Below are 26,855 nucleotides of genomic sequence, written 5' to 3' on the forward strand. Positions count from 1 at the left end.
CAGTTTGCTGCAGTGCTTGGGATCATTAACTGTAGAATACTTTGGTATACAGTGTAGATCATGGTCAGCTCATTAACCGCGAGGACCACCCCCTGTGCTTGACAGATGACTTTTTTTTAAAAAATGTCCTGATAAATATAAAGATAAAACCTTAGAACTGAAAGTGGGCTTACTTTTCTTTTTCTTTTAAATGACTGTATCTTTAGAAAACAATTGCAAGCTGTTGCTTTAAAAAAAAAAAAACTTTTTTTTTCTTTCATAATAACTTTATTAAAAGCGTAAAATTTGCACACAGAACCCAGGATAGCTCACACTGCTAAGTAGTGCCACATGGGAATGTACAACCTTGAGACTTGATCCACAATCGCCTTCTCACTATCTCAATCAACACTTACAGCTTAAAATCTTCTGAGTTCGTTTTCCTGTGAATCAGTTCATCCCTCCAAACACAGATCGATGATAAACTAGAATTTTTCATTGTTTTAAGTACATGAAGAAATGCCTACTCTTACCACGTGTGGCTAAGTTACTCTGGAAAGTTGATTTGCCTTTCCCCATCATTTGTCAACAAAGTCTGTATGCGGTAAGCTTTTTGAGCTGTGACAATTTATTCCTTCTAATATTTCTAGTAAATACTAGAAGAAATTAAAATATGCCGGATATTATGTAGCTTATGGTCCTTTTTGTATCACGTGCAGGGCGATTGCATCAGCACCAAAATCTGCACAACCACGTTCTTGAATGGGGTTCGGTGCTGCCTTCAAGTCCTGTGGGAAATTCGACCAAAGTTTTGATGCTTGTTCAAAAAGCTAAAGAATAACTCCCAACGTCTTACCTTCAATCTCCTTTTCAAATAGTATAACAATAATATCCCTCAGAAACATTTGCTTGTCTTTGATCCCGTTATTAAAAACGTTGTTGTTCTTTATCTATCCCAAAGTGGGTATATTCTTGTGTGCGCAGCAGTTTTATTTGGGTGTAAAACACGCTAAATAAAAGCTCGAGAAAGTTAAGAAAGCGAGGTAATATAGAATATATGAGCTAAGTAAGTAAATTTAAATGGTTTATAATAAAAGGCTAACAAGGTTAACTCATCTTAAGGGAATATTATATATAATTAATAAAGAATGTCTTACAGTTGGTATATTTGGACAAATGCGTATTAATAATTCGTAGTTATTTTTTCAGTTTCATTCTTAAGTATTAGAGGTGTATTTCAGTCAAAGTGGGAGCAGTCTCACTAATTTCCTTTTGTAACAAAAACAGAGGACGGATCCCGGCTCCTCAAGAGGCTGCCTCGTGTGGATTTTTGTCTTAATTCCACACACATCCTTCCTTATGTCGACGCGCTGTATCCTGAACGCAGCACCGATTGCTATGACTACTTGTGTTAACCAGTGCATCAGAGGCACACGCCTGTGGGTGGACCAATCAGAGCCTCCGATGTCATGCTATGCCAGCAGTGACATAGAAGGGTGGGGGTGTGAATCTAAAACCGGTCCCACATCAGGAAACCCGAATAATACCGACAGGACTCACTCTAACACAGAACAACCTGCTGACTCCATCTGAATCACATTCCATCATGTCTGAGTTTATCTCTGGGTGAGTGAACTATTCATACCTTCCTTTTGTATTCGTATTAAAGACTAAACATCTGTGTGTGATTACAACTACTCGTGTAGGCAGACTCTATTTATGATGTATTAATCCCTCAAATACCAAATACTCGCACCTCTAGCATACGTTTTCTGTGTGGAGGCTGGATTAACTTTGTGTAGTCCATCACCGGGTTTCTATTCTGCTGAATGTGTATAGCTGCTTCTGTCGAACATCAATAAGGAAACTAATATCCTCAAACTGCTTAATTACGGTGGTCCTGATTTTTTTTTTAAAGAATAAAAAAAATAGATAAATAAATAAACTGCCTGGGGCTTTAACATCTCTCCGCTCCGCTGGCAGTTTTCCTGAGTTCTTCCGCAGTCTTTGAACGCGCAATTACGCGCGGAAGAGCTACAACGTGCCCACCGGCACTGATGGATGGGGCGGAAAAACCCCACACGAGATCCTCCGTGACGTCACTGAACCCGCTGTCCCATTACTGGCACAGAAAGGTGGTTTATTCACAGTGAACACACACTGTAATCTCCTCGTTGCCGTAATGCTTCCTTCATGTCGCAGTTTGTTTCATTTGACCACATGTGGGCCCAATGAGGTGTCCGTGAGTCAGCTACAGCCTCCACCACCATCACATAAAAGTGTGGGCTGGGTTAGTGACGGAGCGCACGTACCACTTTGAAAGAGGAAAAGAATGAAAACATTGGAAACGATTGAACAGAAATATTAGAACATGATTTTTGTTTGTTTTATTCTGTTTTTAAATGTTGAGCGCGTAAAAAAGAACAGATCTTCACTTTCCCTCGATTTATTATCGGGTTATTTTTTATCCTTATATAAAATAAGCATATACTGCCATTATTATAATGCTTTTTTAGTACACATTTCACTGTACTCAGAACTATGTATGTGACAAATAAAGGATCTTGGATCTTGAATCTTGTCCTGCTTAAAACACCTGATCGAAGTAGCATCATTATTAGACCCATTCTACCACCTGGATTTTTCCAACTACCGTGAAGCTTCTTTCTGAACGAAAAAGAAGGTCTTTAAAGGGGCTTTAGGGGGTTCAAAGGGCGGGATTAACTCCCAAACTCCTCCAGAGTCTTCAGTTATTCTTGTGGTAATTACACTGTGGTGATTTTAATTACAATAGCTCCACTTGGGTGGGTGAGTGGGGGAAGGGTTGGGATGTTTTGTACCACTAATGAAATGATTTAAAACACATGTGATATTTAAAACTACATGTGATATTTCCATTGGTGATAGGCATCCACTCTACAAATCAGTGCCTTACCATATGTGGTTAAGGCCTCTGCATCTACTGCATAGGATGAGGGGGGGTGGCCAGAGGGCAAGCATGCAGTGAAGCTAATTTGGCAATACGTGGTGTGTAACAAGCAGAATAAACAAGTTCTCTGATGCTATCTTGCTGAGCCCCTTTTTATGCTAATATTCAGCTTTAATAAGACACTTCCCCAGTCTTTGTTAATGGCTTATATATCGGATGAGCCTGTTAACAGCTCACTTTGATCCGGTTAAAGATAAAGTGTTTGTAGAAAAGAGCACAGACAGGTTAAACAATATTTAGTTTGCTTTTGATTAAACTATTTGCTTTTGGGGTTGTTTTTAAGGTTTTATGTTATCTCATTGGTTCTATTTCATGTGGAACAACCTAGTGGCTGTAATCAAGTGGCTTTACAACATTTTATTATTTATATAGTTTAAAAAAACGTAGCCATCCTCAGGAAATTAACAGGGTTATAAGTAAAGTTAAAGAGCCGTGCTGGTGGTGATCAGAGCACAGAAGGCAGAAAACCGTCAGTGTTGATGTGAGAATTGACTCCTCAAATGTACAGACAAACAAAACTGAACAATAAAAGGTGCATCGATGTTTGGTTGAGAAACATTTCATTCTGTTTACATCACACAGGCATTTCACTCAACCACCTGACCGTGACACACTGCATGTTTGCACAATAACAGGATATTAAGTGTGTTTGTACATGTCTGTTCAAGACATTCATTTCAGCTCAGGAACTGTACAGGATACTCCTCCTTACAAATTGCATCGGCTGAAATGGCAAATCACTGTTATTTCCTGGTAAAGGAATGCTGTATGCAGTATGAATTTGTGTGTAAGAAGACTAAAGCCTCTATGTCAGACCTTTGAGATAAATACTATAAATAAAAACTGACTTTGTTTGTGTGTCCTCACATGTTAGGCCACGTTCTGCTTTGAAACACTGCATAACTTCATGTTTTCATATATGTTTCTCTTGCTTTCCAGCGTCAGCTATGAAGAATGCAAGACCACAGCTGATTGGCTGCTGTCGAACACACAGGTGCGGCCGATTGTGGGAATCGTGTGCGGTTCAGGCCTGGGAGGTCTGGCTGAAATGATCAAGGACCCGCAGATTTTCAAATACAGCGATATTCCCAATTTCCCCCGGAGTACAGGTATCCACAACCTCCAGCAGTTTGGGAAACACAACTGTTTGTTTGTTTGTTTGTTTGTTTGTTTGTGTGTGTGTGTGTGTGTGTGTGTGTGTGTGTGTGTGTGTGTGTGTGTGTGTGTGTGTGTGTGTGTGTGTGCGCGCGCGCGCACGCACGCGCATGCTTGTGACCTTGATTCGACACAGTCCCACGGCACTTTATGAAACAGTCTTAAGATTTAATCTGCTGATTTTTTTATTCTTGGACATGAATTGTCATTACACTGCTCTTAAAAAGGGTGAGTTGAACCATATAAACTGTTCAGTTAGAATTAGGAAGTACAAATACTGTCTTAGGTGTAGAAAAAGATCATGTTTTGGGTTAAAATATAATAGTTGCCACTTTTCCTACTTTTAGAGCTTCATCTTCTTCATTGTCAAATCCAGCTTTTCAACTGTGCTGACTCATGACTACTTCACACTTTGCCATAAGATTGGGCTGTGTTGTGAATTGCACTGGGGTCTAACAGTGTGTGTTTGTGTGTGTTGCAGTGCATGGTCATGCTGGCCGGCTCGTGTTTGGAACACTAAAAGGGAAGCCATGTGTATGCATGCAGGGCAGGTTCCACCTGTACGAGGGCTACCCCATCCAGAAGGTGAGTAGAGACAAAAAGCTAACACAGGCAATAAAAGCTTGTCGTTTTTTTGCTATCAGAGTCTTCTGGACTAGAGCAGGTTCTTCCATTTAGAGGACATTCCATAGATTCTCACAGGGTCAATAAGTTGTATTCAGTCAGAGGACAAAAGGAAACCTGAGGCAGTGGTGGGGAGAGGAAGTACACAGTCATTTCTGGATGGCTGAACATTGTAAATGTTCTGTATCGATACTATACACCCGATTTTAGCTTTGTGGTTTGTGAGTGTTAGCAGCACATAAGTCCCAGTACTTTAAACCCCTGTAGTCCGTATCATAAAATGCTAAATTAAAGGATTGTATCCCTCAGACAACACAGCAGATGTTTATTCGAATGTATGTTTTACCTAATTGAACAATACAGAAGATTTTAGAGAGATTTACTCATAATATACTTCCAATCATAGAGATACAAAATGTGGATGAATAAAAGCTAAAAAGCTTTTAATAAAAACATTTTAAAAACTCAGCAGGAACTTTTTCCCCTCAGACACTGGTCAGGATTATGCAGGGTTATCCACAGGCTTTTCTGTCCAGTGTTTACAGTGGAATAGTTTATCTAGTAGAAAGTTATTCCCACAAAAAGTGCCAGCTCGGAGCTTTGAAGACACAAACAGCTGCTGAGCATCTCAAATGTAAATCTCAGGTTTCTAAGGCTTCTGGAAGATTACTCACTCCCAGACTTTTGCTGTGGAGCGCATGGAGACTAAACAATGAGAAAATTAGCGTTCTCTCTGACTTGGATGGCTCCTTAAATGTAACGTTGATCTAAGCTTGTTATGTCGACTGCTCTCGGGAGAAGACAACTGTATTCAGGTTATCAGTGTAGGGAATTTCTTTGTGTCTATTGTTACATCAGTGTGTTAATAAATAAAGGTGAATTTCCTAAATCGATAACTGAGAGCAGTTTTCTTCCACACATTTCATGTCTCTTGTGTTATTCAATGTTCGCTTTGCATGAGTTTTGCTTGTTTGTCTTATAACGTTAACACACGTTTTTTTTGTGTGTGTTTTATATTCACTTATTTATACTAGATCACATTGCCCATGCGCGTCTTCAAGCTGATGGGCGTAGAGACGATGATAATGACCAATGCAGCCGGAGGCCTCAACCAGGACTACAAAGTGGGGGACATCATGGTCATCAAGGACCACATCAACATGCCAGGGTTTGCTGGGGTCAACCCGCTGTCTGGACCCAATGATGACAGGTAGGTGGAGGTGAGGGAGGGGTAGAAGCAGATATTGAAGATAGCATTTTTTGGTTTGAAGCTTTTCTAGCTAATTTTTTTCTCAGTACATTAAGCATTAAATTTTGCTGTTCCAGTCATTGTTAACATTTCCCTGTAGCTATGAAAGTCGACCAGTCCACTATCAGTCTAAGGGCTTCTGTTGTTATAAATAAAGCAGGCTGAATGTGAACCTGTGTAACAAGAAGCGTTGGAGAAGATTTCCTCTGAATTAAAAACAAACTGTTATGAATGAGCCGTTGTTTCGCTCAGTATAAACATTTAGACAGACCGACCGCTAAAATCATTAACAAGACCTTGGAAAATGCCTCACCCTGGTGCCACCCGATGCTACACTCTCAGCGTACACATGGTTGAATTTTACTCACAGTTAAAGTAGCCCTGGGGCCACAAGAGAGGCACCTTTCGGACTTAAGTTTGTACCAAGGTTTAACCTTGGTACAAACACATTTACATGAATGTTAGAAAGGATGCGCTGCAGTAACAGAATTTGCTCATTCTGCTACTTATTTTATCATAACTGACTGCTGTCCTCCTAAAGATCGCAAATTTTATGTTTGTAAGCAACTCGTGGTCCCCAAAACATTTGGTTAAATATTTCAAGCGAGGGCTACACCGTCACTGTGCAAACAATTGAGCTGTTCTAAGTTCCCTCCTCCACCATGACAAATGTGCATTGTTGGGCCCTCCTACACAAAACTGTGACTCTTCAGACCTTTAACAACAATAGGCATTTGATTTTTAGGGTCAGCAAGTATGCCTGTTGTTTAGGGTGGCTTCACACTGGAGGCTTTGCATGACACTTATTTAATGCTGGCCACAGAGCCAGGTTGAGACATTAACAACTGCCAAGTGGGGATGTTGTGGTTTATTTAAAATTATGACCAGCTTATGTTGGTCTGTTATAATGAACATAGCACATTCTTATCTCTGTAAGAGATGCTGAAAGATAAGACAATTTGGCTGATGAAAAATATCCTTTGTGAGCTTTTTATCTTCTCATGATCACATTAAAAAACTCTGAGTATCTATTTGTTGGGTAACTTCAGTATTGAGTCATAGCTGTGTAGATTCCTGTCTTTTGTTGTGTAGATTCTTTTGCGTCAACACTCCTGTTCTCCCTTCAGGTTTGGCTTGCGTTTCCCCTGCATGTCTGATGCCTACGATCGCAAGCTCCGGCAGCTGGCGCACGATGTGGCCGCAGACCTGGGCTTTAGTGAATTTGTGCGTGAAGGCGTGTACTGCGTCCTCGGAGGCCCCTCCTTCGAAACCATTGCCGAGTGCCGCATGCTGCACATGCTAGGCGCTGATGCTGTCGGTGAGTTTTAAATGTTGCTCTCTCACACAAAAACACATCGACTTCTGTTTTAATATTCCTACGCGCCTCACATTGTCCCAATCCCGAATCATCACAACTACAAGCAGATATCTTTTTGAATGAATGGAGATCTGATCTGATCCAAAATGGATTTCTTGCTCTAGGATGGATATTAGTTGCTTATTTAGGAGAAGAATTCAGATAATAGGCTTGTTCAGGATGGAGGGTGAAGTAGAGTTCAAAAGTAAAGCAGTCCGTTTACTGGTTGATCGAGGTTCCTACTCTCATCTGTCTCTGCAAACTGTGTGTCATGGCTGAAAGAATAAAATCACAGATCCATGTTTACCCTGAGAGATAAGGTGAAGAGCTCTGTTACTCATGGGGAGCTCAGGATCGGTGCTTGGGCTTTTAGGAGGCCTGTTGAAAGTCTTATCAGATTAATTTACTTCTTAAAGGAGCTGCTTTAATCGATCAAGCAGTCTCTTTTATAATATGATATGCAGAATAGGCCTTTTTCAGATGTAAGGCAAAGGAAAATTTTTGTTAGGGACTGCAAAACACAAACAAGGCATTTAATGGATAAAATAATAATCAACATATCAGCATACCTCACACAGACGAAATGTGTCATCCCTCTATAGAAAAAGATTGCCCAAATACACTAATATACCCAAAACTACATCCATATGTACAATACTAAATAAAATCTGACAGTTAAATAATTTCATATTTGTTCTTCTAGTTTAAGAATAAGCTTTATGCCATTTAATTAAGGAAGTATATTGAGAACGTCAGTGTTATAACTTACCTTTTCAATTTTTAATGCAGGGATGAGCACAGTACACGAGGTGATCGTCGCCCGCCACGCTGGGATGCGCTGCTTCGCCTTGTCTCTGATCAGCAACCGCGCAGTGATGGACTACGACAGCCACGAGAAGGCCAACCACGAAGAGGTCCTGGAGACGGGCAGGCTGAGGGCCGAGCAGATGGAGAAGCTCGTGTCCACCATTGTGGCTCAGCTGGAGCATAACATCAATAACTGATAGATGACCTGGTGGCCACCGTCACTGCACTTGATCTCTGCATCACATCTAGAGGATTTCTATCAAAACGCTTAGCTGAAAGCAATTTTTAAAGCACAATGCTTGTAGAATGATGAACTACTTTCTTAGCGAAACTTTTTAGTCTTATGAGCTTGGAAACTAGTCCACATAATAAGCTTTGTTTACATTTACACTGCACAGATACTGTGTTAGGACAAACGTTCTCTTGACTATTTCCTGCTGTAGTATACTGTACTGTGTCCAGCTGCAAAGGGATTCAGTGAAAAAGTATCGTGTTATAAAACCTAAATTATTAACCTATTTATTTCTCATTCTCTTACATTCCCTCACATCAACTATTCGCTAATATGAAAAACAAATGATGTTCACATTTTTTTTTATTTAAGAGGACCAACTCATTCAGCATACGTTCCTGTCAATTTGACTAAAGTGGTAATAATGTTCCTTTTTTTTTTGTAGAGAAAATGTAAATTATAAACTATTTATAGAAAATGTTTTTAAGTAGGTTTTTTGTATTTGTTTTTTTTAATGTATAGACTACATTGAAGAAAGAGACATGGCACAGTTATGAAAGAAAGTAGATTACATTAAAAATGTCTTGCCATTTCCTGTCACTGTGTAAACTAACAGGCCGGCTGTGCGTCAGCCTGTGCTTTTAGTGGTACTTTACTAAGATCTGTAACAACTATAGCTCAGCTTTTACAATAAATTACTCTGTTGGAAAACTAAAGTGGTTTTTGTGTGCTGCGTTTGAAACTGTGGGGCTGAATGTTTCTGTGATCAATCACAGGATGTCTCTCTCCAGTCATCTTGAAATGATTTAAATCAATCTTCATTTTCATGCTAAAGCATTAAGAGACTCAAAATTAAAGTAATGTTCTTTTGTTATTCGTGTGCAAACATTTCCTGACTGTTCTCACCTTTTTATTTGTGAAGTTAGTGTCTTTCATTCAAGTATTTTTGTACCCCTTTGGTTTATTTATTACCTTGTAAACGTGCCACTAAAGCAAAGACAATCTGATCAGCTTAATTTAAATAACTCCTAAATTTTTAATGTTATTTTTAATATTCGGCTTCACCTAAAGGACAAAGAAAAATACTGTTGGACCAAAAAAGGTGAAGAAATCCAAACTGTGTCCACACATAAAGGAGCCTGTTAGAAGAAAACCTTCAATTAAAGCACAACCTGCTAGCTCAGTGTAAGCTTCCCTGAGTAAGAATTTAGTAGGTACTCAGTTTGTTTCTCATTTTATCTGCAGTCCTTATCCTCCTTTCTTATCACTGACAGCCTCCCCTAACTTTCCCATGCATTTTCTACTCTGCATGCCACCTCTGGTCACTTTCTTACCCAAATATCACCCACTGCCATTTGCTCCCTTCCTCCTCCCATGAAAAGAAAAAAAATTCCATGACGCTCAGGCACTGCTGTTTATAGCCAAACAAGGTTGTGAGAATTTTACAAGCTGTCTGTAATCCAGCATCCAAAAGAGGGCGATCAGGTGTCTGCACAAAATGTGCTGAATAAATAAACAGAAACAAAGAATCATCCTGTGGGTGTGAAGGCTAGATTTATGGAAAAGTACGCACATAAACCTTTGTGAGTCCTCAGTGTACTGTGAGTAATTTGCTTGCTGTTCATAAAAATATGTTGAACGCAAAGCGGTTGACATATTTTCACTTCTGGTTCCTCCTTCGAACAAGAAAGTTAAAGGTACTGATCTGCACTATTTGACTTGAACACACTTTATATATAAGCTTTGAATCGCCACAGATAACACGTTCTACAACTTGCAGCTGAGGTAAAAGACAGAAGACAGATTCTGCTGAAATGTGAGTGGAAATATATACAGGATTACTAATAAGGCCATAGGAATAGATCGCACCTCTGATCTCTGAATGTACTCGAAGCAGTCTGGCCATTCTCCTCTGACCTCTGGCCTCAACAAAGCATTTTAACCTAGAGAAGTGAAGTTCACTAGATTTGTTCTCTTTTTCAGACCTATTTTCTGTAAACTCTGTCACCAGTTTAACTTAGATGTTGAAATGCATTGAGTTGCAGTCATGATCAGATATTTACACAAGACAAACAGCTGAACAATAGTCGAAAACGCACACACAAATAAAGTGTCCGCATGTGTGCAAGTTATTAGTTAAGAGACAAAGGTTTAGACATTTCCGCTTCAGCTCTGTGTGTTATTATTTAGAGGGGACACGATTACTGTCATCGCAGCTATAAAACTAAGAACACAGAAGCCCCGCCCACCTACTGTTTAATCCTTGTGAGAGGCATCCAGCTGACAGAAAGTTGGCTCAAAGGTAGGTGAAGTGAGCTAAAACAGGATGTTTTACACAGAGGATAAACTGAGGGGTTGTATTAAAATGGCCCATTATTGGACAAATAAGCCTTTGAAAACTTCCTCCACTTACATCAAAAAAGTCTCACAAATATGACAGCTGTTCTCGAAAGATAATGTAGAAGAAAAAGGAAGTGTTTTTCACACGCCATCTACCGGGGCACACTGCACCCGGGCAGTTTTTTGTTGTACTTTACAACCTCCCAATAAAAAGCCACATTAAAACTGTGTATTTAATCCTGCCCACAAAGATAAACTTTAAATTTAACCAACAAGATTTTCCATATTAGTTCTGTGCACGTGCTCTTACCAAAAACTCTGACAGGTTTTGAACAAGGCCAAGAGTCTGGAGCCTTGAAAACGGGATAGAGAAGTAATAACAATAATGATAATACATTTTATTTTAGGCGCCTTTCAAAACACTCAAGGTCACCTTACACAGAAGACTGACGTCACAGTGTTGATCTGTTGATGATGATGATATTGAAAAGTCCATGTTAACCAAGGTTAATATTTAACATTATAGCATAATAATCATTCTTTAGCATGTTATATTTCCAACATTTATTAATAGAACAAACCCAGAGTAAGGCCATATTTGGTAGTAAAATTGGGATATTGACTCGATGAAAGCAAATAAAAAAAAATAAAATAGTATTTCAGGTATGCCAGCATTATTTTTCTAAGAATGAATGTGTTATTTCATGGATCTGTTGTCTGGAAACCATAGAAGTAAATTTCGCAGTAATCCACTGCTGTTTAGAGATTTCAGTATAAACCAAGTGAGCTGGCATTACAATCCAAAAGGCTTATCTTATAAACAACAGGAAGCAGTTTTATCCAAATGATCTCAGGCCTGTTACAGCCTGTGTACGACTCAATCTACTGTCTCAGTGTTACAGGGTTTCTCCTCTTTGAGAGCCTGACAGTCCAAGAGAAAACAGCGAGTGAAGAACACAAAGCATGAAGAGGTGGAATAACGCAAAGAGACAGAGACAAGTGCTCTAGAGGCTGATGTGCCTGTCGCAGGACTGTCCTGAGAGCAGTTTATGTAAGAGGCTGTAAAATACATGAAGTTCACAGGCAGGTGGTTGCTGTTAGTTCCTGTAATAAACATCAAAGTGTGAACTCCCTGTTCCTGTTCAGGCAGCAGCATAGTTCCCTTTTTGCACAGTCACCCTGGATGAGTTACAACGCCCTCTGCTGACATCTCATCTAATGGACTGACTGCAAATCTGATGAGTGCATGGCATGCTGCAGTAGTGTCTGTCTGCAATTTCAGTCTGTTGTTCGGTGGTCGGCAGGCGAGTTTTGTAGATATAAATCAGGTTATTGATTTATGTAACGCCAGATCCCAACAGTCGCCTCAAGGCGCTTTATGCCTAAGTTAAAGAGGCCACAATAATAGAGACGTTTAATTGTCGTGCAATTAAAATGCTATGATGCTTATATAAAATGATAAGTGTATAAATGCTAAAAAAAAAAGGGTCATTTTCACATGTCGGTGGGTGTTTGTTAGGTAAAATAAAATTTAATCTAGATAAGGTTTAAAATTAGTTGCCATGACTATTGCTGAAGTCTTGTAGTTTGCAGAGAAGCAGACAGAAATTTGGTGGATTACAGTAGGATGCTATAATCTGAGCATCATCTGATTGCTGACCGAGTAAATTAATTATAAAATGTTCCTATTAAATATCTTGTTTGTGTTACAAAATCAAATCTTAAAATCAAAGGCTTGTTTTTTTTTCATGTCTTTCACGTAATTGGTTTTTGGACCATTGTTGTTCAAGACAAAAAGTTAAAGCTGTGGTTTTAACCTTTTTGTTTTAAGGGAAAAATCCCCAAAGGTTTTACTAATGCTAAAATTCAGCTTGTATCCGTTTCTATTGTTAATGACTCACAAAATGGTGAATTACTTAATGGTCAACGTGACAAGAGTTAAATAACATTAATCAGTCATATATCTTTTGAAAGTTAATGGATTAAAATAATATTTGCAGCCTAATTTTGAATGATAGTGAACTCAGGCAAGTAGTTTGAGGAACTCTGTGTCAGCAGGGAGTGGTTTCCTGGTTCAGGTGTATGAAGGAGAGCTGGAGCGGTGTGATGGGAGCACTGCCAGCTGAGGAGAGGCACAGCTGTCTCGCATAGCTAATTAACCTCGCAGTCAGAGTTTTCAGAACAGCCAGCGCTCCACGGCCGGGCACGTGAAGTGGAGCAAACAGAAGTGTGTACCTGTGAGTTATAGTCACATAACTGTGAGTACAAACCACAACATGACATTCATTTTTACTACGCGAGTAGCTGCACCCAAGAGCTCGAAGTTTGTCGTTGAAAAAGTGTGACGTCCAAAACCAGAAACACTGACAAAACCCTCTATCCCTTCATCCATCTAAAGGTCTGAATTTAATTCTTTCATATGAGTATAACAGCAAAAAAATGCATCTGTTGGTTTTGATAACAGTTTTAATATAAAGCATAACAAAGAGCAAAGGGTTTATGGGAAGAGTTTCATGGAAAATCTAACAGAGAGGACGAGTCAGGCAGGCTTCGAACGTCTGACATTAAAGCACAAACCTGAGAAAAGTTTGAATGAATTTGAATGAAAAACCTTTGTCAGAGTGAATGGGGGTAATGAGCATCTTGTGCTTGTAAGGTTTCAGTACTGAGATGACACGAACCCCAGTTCGACATGAGAAGCAAAAACAAACAGGAAGTCAGAGCAGATCTGCACTTATGCAGGTAACTGTAAGAGCAAAGCCACGTGGTTTTAGATGATGACTCAGCCATTTAAGAGCTTGGTGGCGATCGTGGCTCAACAGTTGGGAGTTCGCCTTGTAATCGGAAGGTTGCCGATTCGAGCCCCAGCTTGGACAGTCTCGGTCGTTGTGTCCTTGGGCAAGACACTTCACCCGTTGCTTGGTGGTGGTCAGAGGGCCCGGTGGCACCAGTGTTCGGCAGCCTCGCCTCTGTCAGTGCACCCCAAGGTGGCTGTGGCTACAATGTAGCTTGCCATCACCAGTGTGTGATTGGATGGGTGGATGACTGGTTGTGTAAAGCGCTTTGGGATCCTTAGGGACTAGTAAAGCGCTATACAAATACAGGCCATTTACCATTTAAGAGCTTGGTTTTCCTTTTCCATTTTTTTGGATTTCTAGCTTTGGAAGGGTTTCACAAACGTGTGAACGAGGGTGCAGTTCAGTTTCACATTTTGATCATTTTAAGTACTTAAAAAGAAGCAAACATGTTGATATCCAGATGGATTTTGCATAGTAAAATATGCATTAATATACAAAGTTGTTCAGTAATGCCATATGGTTAAAAAAAAATCCCACTGGAAAAAAAAGCTGCCGTCCACTGAATATTTGATTCTCAGACCGTCGTCTTTCACCTCGACCACTCGCACCACCTCAGCTGTAGGTGTGAATGATTCGGTGTCGCTTTAAATGATGCATGAGGATGAAGGTTTTCCCGCACTGTGAGCAGCTGTATGGTCGTTCCCCGCTGTGCGTCCGCTGGTGAACCCTCAGGCTGCTCTGCTGCGTGAACCTCTTCCCGCACTGTCCGCAACCGTACGGCTTCTCTCCCGTGTGAGTCCGGTGGTGTATGCTGAGGTGCGACGAGCACTGGAAACTCTTCCCGCACACCGTGCACCAAAACGCTCGCTTTCTCTTGTGGCTCTGCTGGTGCAGCTTGAACTGGTGGAGGCGGCTGAACGACTTTCCGCACTGCGAGCACCCGTAGCATCGGGCCGTCCCAGAGAGGGGTTTGTGTAGGCTGTGAGGGTTAAAGCTGCTCGGTGTGAACGTGTTGTGCGACTGAGTTACAACTGGTCCGTCTCGAGTTGCGGTCTCCCTCTCAGGGTCTTCCTCTAGCTGGCTCAGGTGAGTGGAGTGTGACGCGTTTCTCTGCGGGTAAATTAGTTCCTTCTGCTTGTCTTGCTGCAATAACGGAGCCTGCGACCTAGGCTGGAAATCTGACGACTGTGGAACGTCCTTCTGATATTCGCTGTTGTAAATCCCATTGCAAAGCCTCTGAGAAGGCAACTGCTGGACGTTAGTCGACTTGCTCAGGTTAGAAGCTACATTTGGATCTGAATGGTCCGGGTACGTGTTGGAATACTCCTCTACTACACTAGAGAAGTCAGGGAACCCAGTGTCAATGTCATTACCTTCAATTATGGACGACCAAATTTGATTCTCCCTTTCATCCAATGAAAATTCAGCAGCAAGTTGCGTCTGCTTCCCCACATTGTGCTGGCACCCATCCTGTCTGAATGCCAGTCGATCTTCTTCCTTCTCTGTCTTCACTGTGAACTGAAGGCTACTGATGTCTACTGCACGCTGGGCAGAGTTAAACGAGTCACTGAACTCTGATGGCTTCTGTCTGGCAACCTCTGGATGGGTTAACTGGTGGCCCTCTTCAAACTGCTGGTTCTCTGGAGCACTAGCAGCGTTAGGGTACTGAACAGCAGAACCTGCAGGTGACAGGTGTTAGGAGACTTCAGGTAAGGGTGTGAAGTTCAATTAAGGTTTAATTCTTGCACAAAACCTAGGTCTTCAACTCACCAATTGGTCCAGCAGAATCACTGATCCATAGAGCCTCATCTGGACTTTCTTCTTTAATTGTGAAGGAAACAGTTGCATCTTCAATCTCAGGAAACTACACAAAAAGGGCATGGATTACCTTATTTGTTTTTCAACTTGAGAACTTCTAAGATATATGTTAATAATATAGAGATTGCAACACCAGAATCTGCCAAATTAAGTTTTATATTTCACTTCTTTTAGCTTTGTTTTCCCCTCTACAAACAACTTACTAATTATTAATCCACCCTTTTCATAACACAGCTACCTGCCATAAATAGAAACACCTATGGGAGTGGTGTCACACAAACAAAGCCTCAGCAATGAAACCAAAACTATAAGATTAAGAGGTGACATTTCCGCAGCGAGGTGACATTTATCATATAACTGACACTATTAGATTAACACACAGGTTTTTGATCCACTTTTTGAACTAGTTTATCACCAGTGTCAGCTGCCCATTTTTCCCCCCATTTTTCTTTTACAATTTGTGAAAAAATATATACAACCACTAAAAGTTTCTGGATTTTTTTTGTTTAGAAAGGCAAACTTTTAATTCTTTTGGAAAACAAAATAAAGATGACGCTTTAAGATAAAGTTACCATTTCAATCATTTACAGTACAAAAACAGCAACAGCAATTACTTTAACTGGTGTGTGAAGGCCTAGCAGAAATACAGTGAGGTCCTTCTGAGCCTCTGATTATGGGGAACTGTGCATAAAAATGCCCATAATTCCTGAAAGGTTAATGTAACAGTTTTGTTAAACCCCTTCAATTAAAGGCTGAAAGTCTGCGCTTTCACCACATCTCGATTGTTTGATCTAAAATCCACTGTACTGGTGTACAAAACTACACATCTTATATCCACGTCCAAACACTGTAACTTTTTGTAGGCTTTTTGGAAGTGTTCATCAGTCTGGGTGTGAAAATTTCTGATCACTCTAACATGAAAGATTTTTGAGAATCCCCTCAATGCAAACTCAACAGATGACCTCACATTATATCTAAGCAGTTTTTAATATGAAGTAGAACTCACAAGTAAATAAATGACTATAAGGGACCTTCTGCAGAGGCAGCGAAACAGCGCAAAACCACAACACTTCCACCACTAAACTTCACAGATGGTGAACAGTTTTTCTCATGAAAAGCCATCTTTTGTCTGCACCAAACATGTCTACTGTTACTCCAGCCATACAGCTCTACTGTTTCTTTATTTTTCTGATGCTAACACTTTGACACTAACAGCTAAAGAATAAATGAACAAATGCTCAAGTTTTTTGCAAGACTTCTTGTTGCATCAGTCAATCTGCCCCTGGGTTGAACTGACCTTCCACGTGTGGGGGATTTTATCTCATATCATTTGGGGATATGTTTGAATTCCCATGCTCACAGGCAATACACGTTTTCTTGTTTTATTTGTTTATTTATTTATTTTTAAATGAACACAATCTTCAGATATTGTCTTGATGACAACCACAAACTTCAACAGCAAAGAGAACAGCAGAGCACAAACCTCACAGCTTTCAGCTGTCACTGTTAAAGGAAGCTCAAATCGCAGACGCCTAACCTGGACCTGATTTTAAGTCTAGGTGTGTGACACAGAGGGGGTAACAAAATAACTCGAGATGCAAATCTTACCCCATCGTAACCACCATGAAAGACCTACAGGTGCTATTTTGAAGGATTATTGAAATAACTTTAATTTAACAAGGAATAAAATTAACAGTTTGTTGACTTTTCTTCAAAACATTTTTTATCCTTCAATCACCATTCTTGCTGTTACAAAGTTATCCCTTAGATGTCACTTCATGGTTGTTTAAAGGCCAGGTCTCCCTTTTAAAACATCTAAATTAAGCGGAGTTACTTTTTCCATGTAGCTGGTATGTTTTTAAACTGTGTAAACATTGAAACTTGCAGCAACATATTCATTTTATGTATGACTTCTCTAAAAACAAAAAAGTTTGTTTTGTTTGGGTTTTTTTTTTTAAAAGAGCAAATGTTGTCCAAAAGGCAACAATTATTAGAGCATGTAGTAAACACAGACCTTCATATCTCTTGCAGGGTGCGGACAGTTGCTCCCCACATCAGTTCCTCTGTCCATGTAGTTTTCTGGTTGCAGAAGGGAAGAAAAATCTCAATTTGAAAGCTCGGGCAGAGGAAAAGTAGATATTATTTGGAGGGGGAGTAAAATACCTCGAAATTCATTTACAAAAATAAGCAGAGGTTAACATAAAACACACCAGCGGTGGCTTTTTAAATCAAATTCTTCCTGCGTTTGGTTCTACTTCTACATTTAGATGCACAACACACTGAGTTGTCAGTTGGCACAAACAGTGATGGAAATCTTACCGAATCCTCGCTGCAGCTGCGCATTTTTGCTCTCCATCACCAGCAGTTTCCTCTTCAGCATCTCGTTCTCGCTCTGCTTTCGGGATATTTCAAGATGCAGAAACGCACATTTGTCATCGACTAGTTTGGATATCTCTGCCACTGCTGCCTTCACCAGAACCTCCATTATTGAGGATAACTGTGTTTGAAAGGGAATGCACGTCGCCATGTTGACTCATTCAAAGTAATATATGCCAGGTAAATTAGAAGAATTAGTAAGTGCTTCCAAGTAGTGGTTTAAAAAATGTGAAAAGAAGCGACGCAGTAGAAAATTTTTACATCCCTGTGAGCATCATGCTAGCTGAAACCTTTCTTCCGTGTGGCGGAGGGCTTTACCATAAATACACGAATAGAGGCGCGGTGGAATAACAGGTACGAGGCCTTCATCCTTCTGAGTCATCACCCATGGGTGTTAAATTTGAGCTAAAACTGCACGTAGAAAGGAAATTGTGGGTTAGGAAATGAGATAAAGGTCAATAACCAGCTCAAAGATTAGTTTAGATTCTTGTTGTATTTTATTGGGAAATATGCCACATGGTCTCAAAAAACAAGTCAGATTGTACTTACAAATACTAATTGCAGTAGTAGTAAAAACTAAAGAAAGATAGAAAAAATGTTTGAATAAAGAAAGTTCAGGAAATGTGTGCAAATGGAACAACAGACCTTCTCTTTGGGACTCCAGGACATCAGTAAAAAATTTAGAAAATACAAGAAAACATACGTGGATACCTTAATCTAGTTCATTTGCTTTTATATGAATTTGTTTGGAGACCTTTTTTCTGTGTAAGAAGAACCTGTGAAATAGATCTCTTGGTACAAATGAGTACCAGACCAATCATACCTCTAGACTAAACCCTTAACATATTTTTGACGGGTGTGTTATCCTTCTGGAAGCAGCCATCGGTAGATGGGTGCACTGTGGTCATAAAGGGATGAGCAAGCAACAACACTCAGATAGACTGTGGTGTTTAAAGAAAGCTCAATTGGTACCAAGGTGCCCGAACTGTGCCAAGGAAAGATCGACCACACTGCTACACCACCAGCAGCACTCCGAACCCCGATTTTTCCTCAGATTGTGACCCTAAAATCTGATTGTTGCAACAGAAATCAAGACTCATCCCTCATATTGTACAGTTTTGGTGAGCCTGTGTGAACTGTATCCTCAGTTTCTTGTTCTTAGCTGCCAGCACCCAGTGTGCTGTTTACAAAAAAGTTTGAAACACACAAAACAGATTTGAGAAAGCTAAATCTAGCCACTCGTGGTGCGTCACAATTAATACCAACTTTCATTGAGACCATCTTTCACTGTCAGTTTAAAGACATTGTGGAATTGTGCCTTTACCACTGCCCTCGACTCAGAATGAAGCAGACACCAACTTCGAAGAACCAAAAGAAACACGTGCGCATTGTCACAGGGCATTTGTGGCAAGCAAAATTTAAAATGTTTATGGCTTGGTGCCACAGTTGATTGTCTCTAGAAGTAATAACTCCCTTCATAACAGTATCTCACAAGCCTTAATGTGATAACTAAAAACTCCACCTATTCATCCAAATGTGCCCACGGCAGGATCTTAAGAAACACAACATGGCAACAACCAAAATGCCGTTATTGGGGTTCAAGATCAGGGTTTTACAAACAGATCATGGTAGTCACGGTAACATCCCCCATGTTTTAAATCTTCTCATTTTAATCTCAAATACACAACTGAATTTAATTACTCTCTTATTACTTATTACTAAGCTTATTACTCCCCACAAACATGCTACACATAGAAACTGCATAGTGATGAGTCAAATGTCCTCCAGAACTAAGGGTGGATGCTGGCATGAGATGTCAGAGAGAAAGATTCTTTACACTTAAATAGACTTGGTGCGATGTGATGTCTGCCTCAACTAACTCACAGGCTTTGCTCATCAGCCATTCATCTTCCCAAGTCACACACTGGCCCACTTTAGAATATGCAGTTACTGTAACAGACGTATCCAGGGATCCTAAAAATTATAAACTAGTGAGTTAGCATCTTAGTAACTGAAAAAAAAAGAAAAGAAAAAAAACGTAATGTCAAAGGTCCCATCTGTGATTTTAGAACTTATACATTTTGTGTAAGTTAGGCTCCTTCAAGGATCCCTACAGGGTCCCAGTTTTACATTTTTTTCCAAGAATATGGAAAAACTGGAAGACTAGGAGGAAGGTAGGAGATGTAACAGAATGGAGAGAAGGAAGAAATCAGCATTTGAAAGATTTAACATTTAGCAATTACTTAGACTGATCAATACGAAAAGAATCCACAACTCAAACACAGAATTTTCCATTTATTAGAAAATACAAATAAAGAAAATTATATTTTGTTATTCACATATTACGTATCCTTGAATATGTAATCCAACTTCATGTACAAAGTGAATTTAAATCTTTCCACAACGGCCTTGGGTTTCAGCAATTGTTGATCAGCAGCCTTGTGTAATAAACCTCTGTACTAAAGTAAACAGAAAACACTTCATATAAGGAAGGGGGGAAATTATAAGAGGTTTACTTTGTGATGCACTTTTGAGAGGCATCGACACTGCAGTGGCAGGTTAGGAATTTCATTTCCATGGAAAAAAAAAAAACAAAAAAAACCAGAAGCACTCATATGATACAAGAAATAGTTTTGTGACACCTGCCTCAGACAGTCTCTCTGTTGGCTTGGTCGGTGCTATTTTAATGGCCTCTTTAAGTCCATCTGACAATTCAGGACACTGTTGTCTATATAAAATACTCAACACTGCTTTAGTAACTAGTTTCTGGATTATGTCTTTGACCCAGGTCATAAATAAAAATACATTTCACACAATAAATATCATCGTGGGTAGGTATAGGTAGTCAAACAAACAAAGAGAAACGTCAAAGTCTTTGACCATTTGAAATTCTTGATAGTCACCATAGATGTAAATGAGGTATTTAATGCACAACCTTCTCTTTGATTCTTCATCATTAACACTCATCCTTTAATTTCTTCAAGGAAATTTTTTTTGGTTAGTGGAAAATGTCACATAATTGAAATCTTGGCTCGACTGGAAAGTTAAAGACTATCCAGCTGTAATTTGTCTTGTTTAAGACCAAACTTGCAGAATGTGGCACTACAGTGCAAGCGCAAATTTCATGTAACTTTAGAAGATACTGTGATTTGAGGTTCAGTGCGCAGCCCATAAGAGGACAGAAATAAAATGCTGCAAAGCAACTATTTGAATGTCTTCGACTAAATTTAAAACTTACCTTACAGTAACTTCTACAACAGTTAAACTCTGTGTGGGTGAACTACACACCAGCCCATATCTTAAAATCTATTTTACTGATGCAAAATTAAATTATTTTACTTTAACAGCATTGGCATGATGTCTCAACCAAAGTTTAGAAAAACTGGTCCAGTATACTTGCTTCGTTATATATGCTATAGTATGGAACAGCAAATAAAAAAGCAGAACGCTAAATTTCAATGTAATGTGTTAAAATAATGCATACACTTGTACCAATAAAAACAATCAAATATTTTCGAATTGATATGTGATAATGAGAAATGAAATCTATGTTTGTAACTATTTTCTCTATCTTTTAAAAATTTAATTCAAATGTAAAAGGACACATAAGAAGCAGTGCCCTTTAAAATTCTATTAATATGTCATATGGGTTGAGGTAATGGTTGATTACAGGACTGTACTGGCTACTATAATAAAATAAAGTACTTTTGACACAAAATAAATGTCTTTGAGTAATTTAGATTTTTTTTAAAAATTGAAGTTCTGCACTTAAATAACAGAAAAAGCTTTTAGTTAGTAGCTTGCAAATATCAAACATTTGTTTTTGGCCTGTTACTTAAAAAAAAAAAAAAAGTTAGTAACACATAAACGAATGACAAGTCTGAGTAAATGCTCCGTTTACAGACAAGAACATCTGACAGCTTCTAATGTTTCTCACCTACAGAGACATAATGGATTCATTTGTGCAAAAACGCTCCTGTTTTTCTGAATCAGTGAGACCAGTCCATGCACATGCAGCACTGTTTGTTCTGTCTGTGCTGCTGGTTAACTCAGGCACCAGATTTTGTTTAGATGCTAAAATCGGTAATTTTAGCCCATTAAAAGGTGGTTTTCTAGGCTTATATAATTCACCTTTATGAAAATAAGTGTTGCAGGTGCATAAATGCTAAAAATGAGTTGTTTGTGCCAACCAAAGAAACATATTTCACGTAAGATCTCAAAAGAACACGAAAGCTTGATTTCTTGAGTAGTAATGATAATTCCTGACTCCCCACTTAGTGTTACACAGTTAGAAATGAGCTTCCTATGAAGGGTGGCTGTCCTCTCGGGTGAGAATTTCAGCCATCTGGGAGGGGCTCAGAGTAGAGCCGCTGCTCCTCCACATGGAAAGGAGCCAGTTGAGGTGATTCGGGCATCTGACAAGGATGCCTCCTGGGCGCCTCCTGGGCGAGGTGTTCAGGGCATGTCCCACCGGGAGGAGGCCCCGGGGCAGACCCAGGACATGCTGGAGAGAATATATCTCTCGGCTGGCCTGGGAACGCCTTGGTGTTCCCCCAGACAAGCTGGAGGAGATAGCTGGGGAGAGGGAGGTCTGGGCTTCTCTGCTTAGGCTGCCGCCCCCATGATCCGGCAGCTGATAAGCAGAAGAAGATGGATGGATGGATTTACTTTTGCTCACATTTAAAACTTTGGGAGATACTGCTATTTTTGTATGTTGATGTTTAAGAGATCCCAGAAAAACACTTGAATATACAGCAAACAGTTTGTACTGTTATCAACTATATGACTCAAAGACTCTCTCCTCTTTTACGATTTTAAGATCTCAAGTTTTTCTTTGGATTTCCAAGATAATTATTGTAATTCAGAAAAAAAAACAGGTGTATTTTTGTTCTTGTCAAGTGAATGCATCACACTTCCATACTCTCAACTTTGTTTCTCTCCTCATATTAATTACACTATTGTGAAAGGCACTCAAGAGCCCAGCACAGAACAATACAGAGCAAGTAAAGAGCAGTTGTGTTGCAGAGCAATTACACTCCTCAATCAATTCAAAAACAGATGAAGTGGTTCGAAGCACCAGGAAAACATTTCTGTGAGCACTTAAAAATATCACAGAAGTCAGATGGATCAGTCATTTTTGTGCTTGAAAAAAAAAAAAAAACCTACCTCAAGATTTTGTTCTTCAGATTCAGCCTTTGAGAGTTTTACTACAAGTGTTTATATAAATAATATGAATAACTGTACTTGTGTGCTATGCTTACATATTTTTGTATATTTCAGTCCACATGCAGTTTAAGATGCAGTTTCAGGATGCTCATCTGGTTAAAACTCTTTCCACAGATCTCACAGCTGAAAGGCTGCTCTGTGATTTTCTCACACTGGTGTCTCTGAAATATATCGAAGCTATCAAAGCTTTGGCCACAGTTCGAGCATATGAAGCAGTTTTGCGTGGCAGACTCCTCGCCGCAGTTTCCCTCACGGTCAGTTGACGAGTTCATGTTAAATCCAAAAACACTCACTTCAGGAGTCCGGTCATTCGCTGTGTTGTAATCACTCACAGCCACCTTGTGTATGATATGCTGATTGTGTGGCTCAGGTGTGAGAGTTATATCAGAGCTGCTGGGTTGCATGCCTAAGACAGAATACTGGTCACTGAGCATCATTTCTTCATTTTCTTTGTCTAGAAAAGGCAGATCCTTGATCGGCGACGTATATCCCTGCTGCTCACTCGCGGCTCCGGCAGCAGGACTGAGGTGATACTTGACATCTTGTAGAAGTACACAGACAGTTTGTTCAGGGGCATCGCTGCTCTTCTCAAGCCCAGACGTCCACAGCTGACTTTGATCTGGTGCTGCCGTGCCATTATCAGTCCCTACCTGACCTACAGCCTGAAAATTCTCTCCATTAGGCTCCAGCTTTACCATAACAGTTTCCTCCCTGGCCGTCTCACCGTATGTGGGGCCTGGTAAGGGTTCCTCAAAAGGTGGTAGTCCATTCTTAGATTCTGCCAAGTTCTGCAACAGTTGGTTATCAGGAAGTGTAAACATCATGTGCTGGGGCTCCAGCACATCTGGGTTTTCTCCTTTCCAGAAAAAACAAGAACAGACGTTAATTAGCAGATAGTGTTAGCCAACAAATTTTATACACAATAGTGCTGGTTGTTTTCACATATGGATCCCATAAAGTGGAAAATACACATTTAATGGGGATATAGAAATATGATCAGCAAACCAAAAAAAACTATTCACGGCTTTCGCCGGGCTGCCACGAACCGCTCCACAGGAAGCTGTATCACAGTTGACTCCTGGTTTCAGCATTGATAAACTTATAATATTTATCATGACCAAAACTAAATGAATTATACTGTTAATTTGCTGTTTTTCCTAATGAATTTCTTCAGAAATAAATTTCTTACCATGTTGTGAAACCTGTGTGTCTCATTAGGAAAAAAGTACGAGTTTTTAAGCTTTAACAAAAATGCACTATTCCAGCTACCAAAACGTGTACCTGCTTTTTTCCAATCATCTATAATGTTATAGAGAAGTTCGATACTTTTGCCCCTTCCTTACCATTTCTGTGTGTCTTCATGTGGCCTTTGAGGCTACTCTTCTGATTGAAGCACCTCCCACAGATGTGGCAGCCGTATGGCTTCTCGCCGGTATGAATTCGCAAATGCCTTTCAAGGTGTCCGGCTCGCTCGAAAATCTTGCCGCAGTACGAGCAGATGAAGCACTTCTTTGGTTTGATTACCTGAAAAGATCTGCTTCTCCTCTGATGCACATGATTCATCAAGGTCTCTGTCATACCGTGTAAGCCTCCTTCTTGTGAGATCATAAGAGGGTCTGAGGATCCAAAGGGCGTTTGGGAGATCATGGTGTTTTTGAGTTCACCGTACGGTTTTCCTGGGAAAGAGAAGGTGCTACAAGAAGCTTCAGCTGGTGGAGAGAGTAACTGAGCCATCCCGGGGAACGATGGCATGTTTTGCTCCGAGCTGCTAAGAAATTCTGTACTGCCCATCTCAGGGTTGTTTTGTAGTCTGGGCATCCACTGCTGGCTGTCTCTCTCAAACGCTGCGAAGGTGTCGCCGAGGGTTTCAACTCCTTCTCTTGTCTGCTCGTTTCCCCCGTGAAAGAGCGGTGGCGGTGTGATAGTCTTCTCTGCAGGCTCAGATTTAACCTGTACAGGTGTTGGCAGAATGTCCTCACTCTTAGGTAGAGCATCTTCAACGATCGCTTCTTCAGGGCGATGCGCATCAATAGGTGGATTCACCTCAGGAATCAGTTTCTGCTCAGCCACTTGGATCTCAACAGGTCCTGACTGAATACCTGTTTAAGCAGAGAGAGGAGGAAAAATAAGGTAATTCACCTTTTAAACATTGACGAGTTTATTCTGGTTTCAGAATGGATAATCTTATATTCAATCACTACTCCTCCAATCCAGTTGTCAAAGTATCTATAGATATTTGACCCCGTTGATTCAATGTTGGGTAAAAAGGTGCTTAGACAAAAAAAAAAAAAAAAAAAAAAAAGGCTCTTGCATGAATATATGCAAATAGGTGAATGAGGCTTGTAACAAGAAACCACACTGAGTTCTTAAATAGACTAGAGAAGCACTATATTAAAGTGCCAGACCATTTACAATTTACAAGTCAGTCAGTCCACCATCTCCCCAAGACCTCCACAAACCAACTACGACCCTTCTGTCAAATCATCAGTGCCACTGCTCCAAGTTCCAGTCAGTACCTTCCCCACACTCAAACAAATGAAATTGGGTGGTTGTTACATGTGCAAGATTCAAGCTTGTAATTTGAACTAAATAATTTCATGTTTCTATGGTGAACGTAATTAAATCATGTAGCATCTGCATGAAATTCAGCAACTTAATTTGTACTTGTTAAGATGACATGATACAATCTAGTAAGAGTGGTTCGTTGCCTGGACTCACGACATTCACAAGATCACATTAGATGTCAAACTGCAGGGAAATCGCTGGAGTTTTAAGAGGCAGACAACTACACCCACACCACGTGTATGCTATCGCTATTTATTGTGGTTTAACCTGTCAGGGACAAAACAGTGCAGAAAATTCTGCATCAAGCTTTGTAATCATAGCTTTCCTAGTTTTGCTAGGAAATTGGCGATACTAAATTACCCATGAATGTAAGTGCAAATGGTTGTTTGTCTCTATGAAATCATCAACCCCTATATTGGTTCATTAAGCACGACTAGCAGTAATTGCCTTGATTAACAAAGTAGTTGTTCCAACAACAAGATTTCATTGTGTTTTCCTAAAGTTTTTAACTTGTGTAGAATGAATTAAAACAAATTTCACTCTACATACTGAAATCAATCACTTCAAGTCAATGCAAGTATGCTACGGTGATCCAACGTAATCTGATTACATAAAACCACCAGATGCCAAATGTGTTGGTTTGACATGGTCTAAAATGGGTTACTGTACTTGGTTAAATCACGTGAAAAAAGGTGCCATGATTAAATTGTGTTCATCCAAAGATAGATATTTTTTTGAGTGCATTGTTTCAGCATTTTCAGTGGTGGGCTTTATGCCAAATTGCTTTTAACTATAACTAATTTGTTTTAAAATATGATTTAAATCGGGTGACAGCGTGGTTAGCACTGTTGCCTCACAGCAAGAAGGTCCTGAGTTCAATTCCACCATCAGGCCAGGGTCTTTCTATGTGGAGTTTGCATGTTCTCCCTGTGTTTGCGTGGGTTCTCCGGCTTCCTCCCACAGTCCAAAGACATGCAGTTAGTGGGGATAGGTTAATTGGAAACACTAAGTGGAGGAAATATTTTTTTAATGGTGCCAGCCTCATCTGAATTAAAGACTAGATTTCATTTAAAGCACACTTAAAGACCCTCCAAGAATGTGGAAAAATTTATATTAAATATAGGTTTCCTGTCCAGACTGAATATAAATGACACAGATGTTTTTGGCCAGAATTTGGCCTGTGGACACCTCAGGACCTCCAGGAGGAACTGGAGAAAACATTGCTGGGAAAATGACGCCTGAAAACACTCAGCTCACTATCGCTGCAATTTCAGAGGTGTGGATGAAAATGGTGGTCTAAGGAGCTTGGAAAGAAAAGCGTCTGGACTTCTTTAAGTTGC

General features: G+C 39.9%; 2 protein-coding genes across 3 annotated transcripts in view; one reads left to right on the forward strand and one right to left on the reverse strand.

Annotated features, from left to right (window-relative positions):
- The first annotated feature begins 1,444 nt into the window (after nucleotides 1–1,444).
- pnp5b (purine nucleoside phosphorylase 5b) lies at nucleotides 1,445–8,866 on the forward strand. Of its 2 annotated transcripts, XM_026150569.1 has the most exons (6): nucleotides 1,445–1,605; nucleotides 3,908–4,077; nucleotides 4,605–4,708; nucleotides 5,782–5,957; nucleotides 7,124–7,314; nucleotides 8,143–8,866. In XM_026150569.1, the coding sequence occupies exons 1-6, from the start codon at nucleotides 1,586–1,588 to the stop codon at nucleotides 8,355–8,357; spliced, it is 876 nt and encodes a 291-aa protein (XP_026006354.1). In that variant the 5' UTR covers nucleotides 1,445–1,585; the 3' UTR covers nucleotides 8,358–8,866. The 2 variants fall into 2 exon arrangements, with proteins under 2 accessions (XP_026006354.1, XP_026006355.1); XM_026150570.1 differs by lacking the exons at nucleotides 1,445–1,605; nucleotides 3,908–4,077 and adding an exon at nucleotides 4,220–4,351.
- A 4,970-nt stretch (nucleotides 8,867–13,836) lies between these two features.
- LOC113010767 (uncharacterized) overlaps nucleotides 13,837–26,855 on the reverse strand; it is a 28,851-nt gene continuing 15,832 nt past the window's right edge. Inside the window, exons 5-11 of the mRNA XM_026149973.1 lie at nucleotides 24,294–25,049; nucleotides 23,010–23,806; nucleotides 18,697–18,787; nucleotides 17,668–17,880; nucleotides 17,363–17,427; nucleotides 15,301–15,394; nucleotides 13,837–15,209 (exon numbers count right to left, since the gene is read on the reverse strand). Coding sequence (XP_026005758.1) covers nucleotides 14,143–15,209; nucleotides 15,301–15,394; nucleotides 17,363–17,427; nucleotides 17,668–17,880; nucleotides 18,697–18,787; nucleotides 23,010–23,806; nucleotides 24,294–25,049 — 3,083 coding nt within the window. The 3' untranslated portion in view covers nucleotides 13,837–14,142. The remainder of the gene's footprint in view (nucleotides 15,210–15,300; nucleotides 15,395–17,362; nucleotides 17,428–17,667; nucleotides 17,881–18,696; nucleotides 18,788–23,009; nucleotides 23,807–24,293; nucleotides 25,050–26,855) is intronic.

The sequence above is a fragment of the Astatotilapia calliptera genome, chromosome 18 (genome assembly GCF_900246225.1).
Source record: "Astatotilapia calliptera chromosome 18, fAstCal1.2, whole genome shotgun sequence".
NCBI lineage: Eukaryota > Metazoa > Chordata > Actinopteri > Cichliformes > Cichlidae > Astatotilapia > Astatotilapia calliptera.

Excerpts from the sequence above, each read along its gene's own strand:
- pnp5b (XM_026150569.1), top strand. The coding sequence starts at position 1,586 with ATGTCTGAGTTTATCTCTGG. Across the intron at positions 1,606-3,907 it reads ATGTCTGAGTTTATCTCTGG|CGTCAGCTATGAAGAATGCA; the intron begins GTGAGTGAACTA and ends CTTGCTTTCCAG. Across the intron at positions 5,958-7,123 it reads TCTGGACCCAATGATGACAG|GTTTGGCTTGCGTTTCCCCT; the intron begins GTAGGTGGAGGT and ends TTCTCCCTTCAG.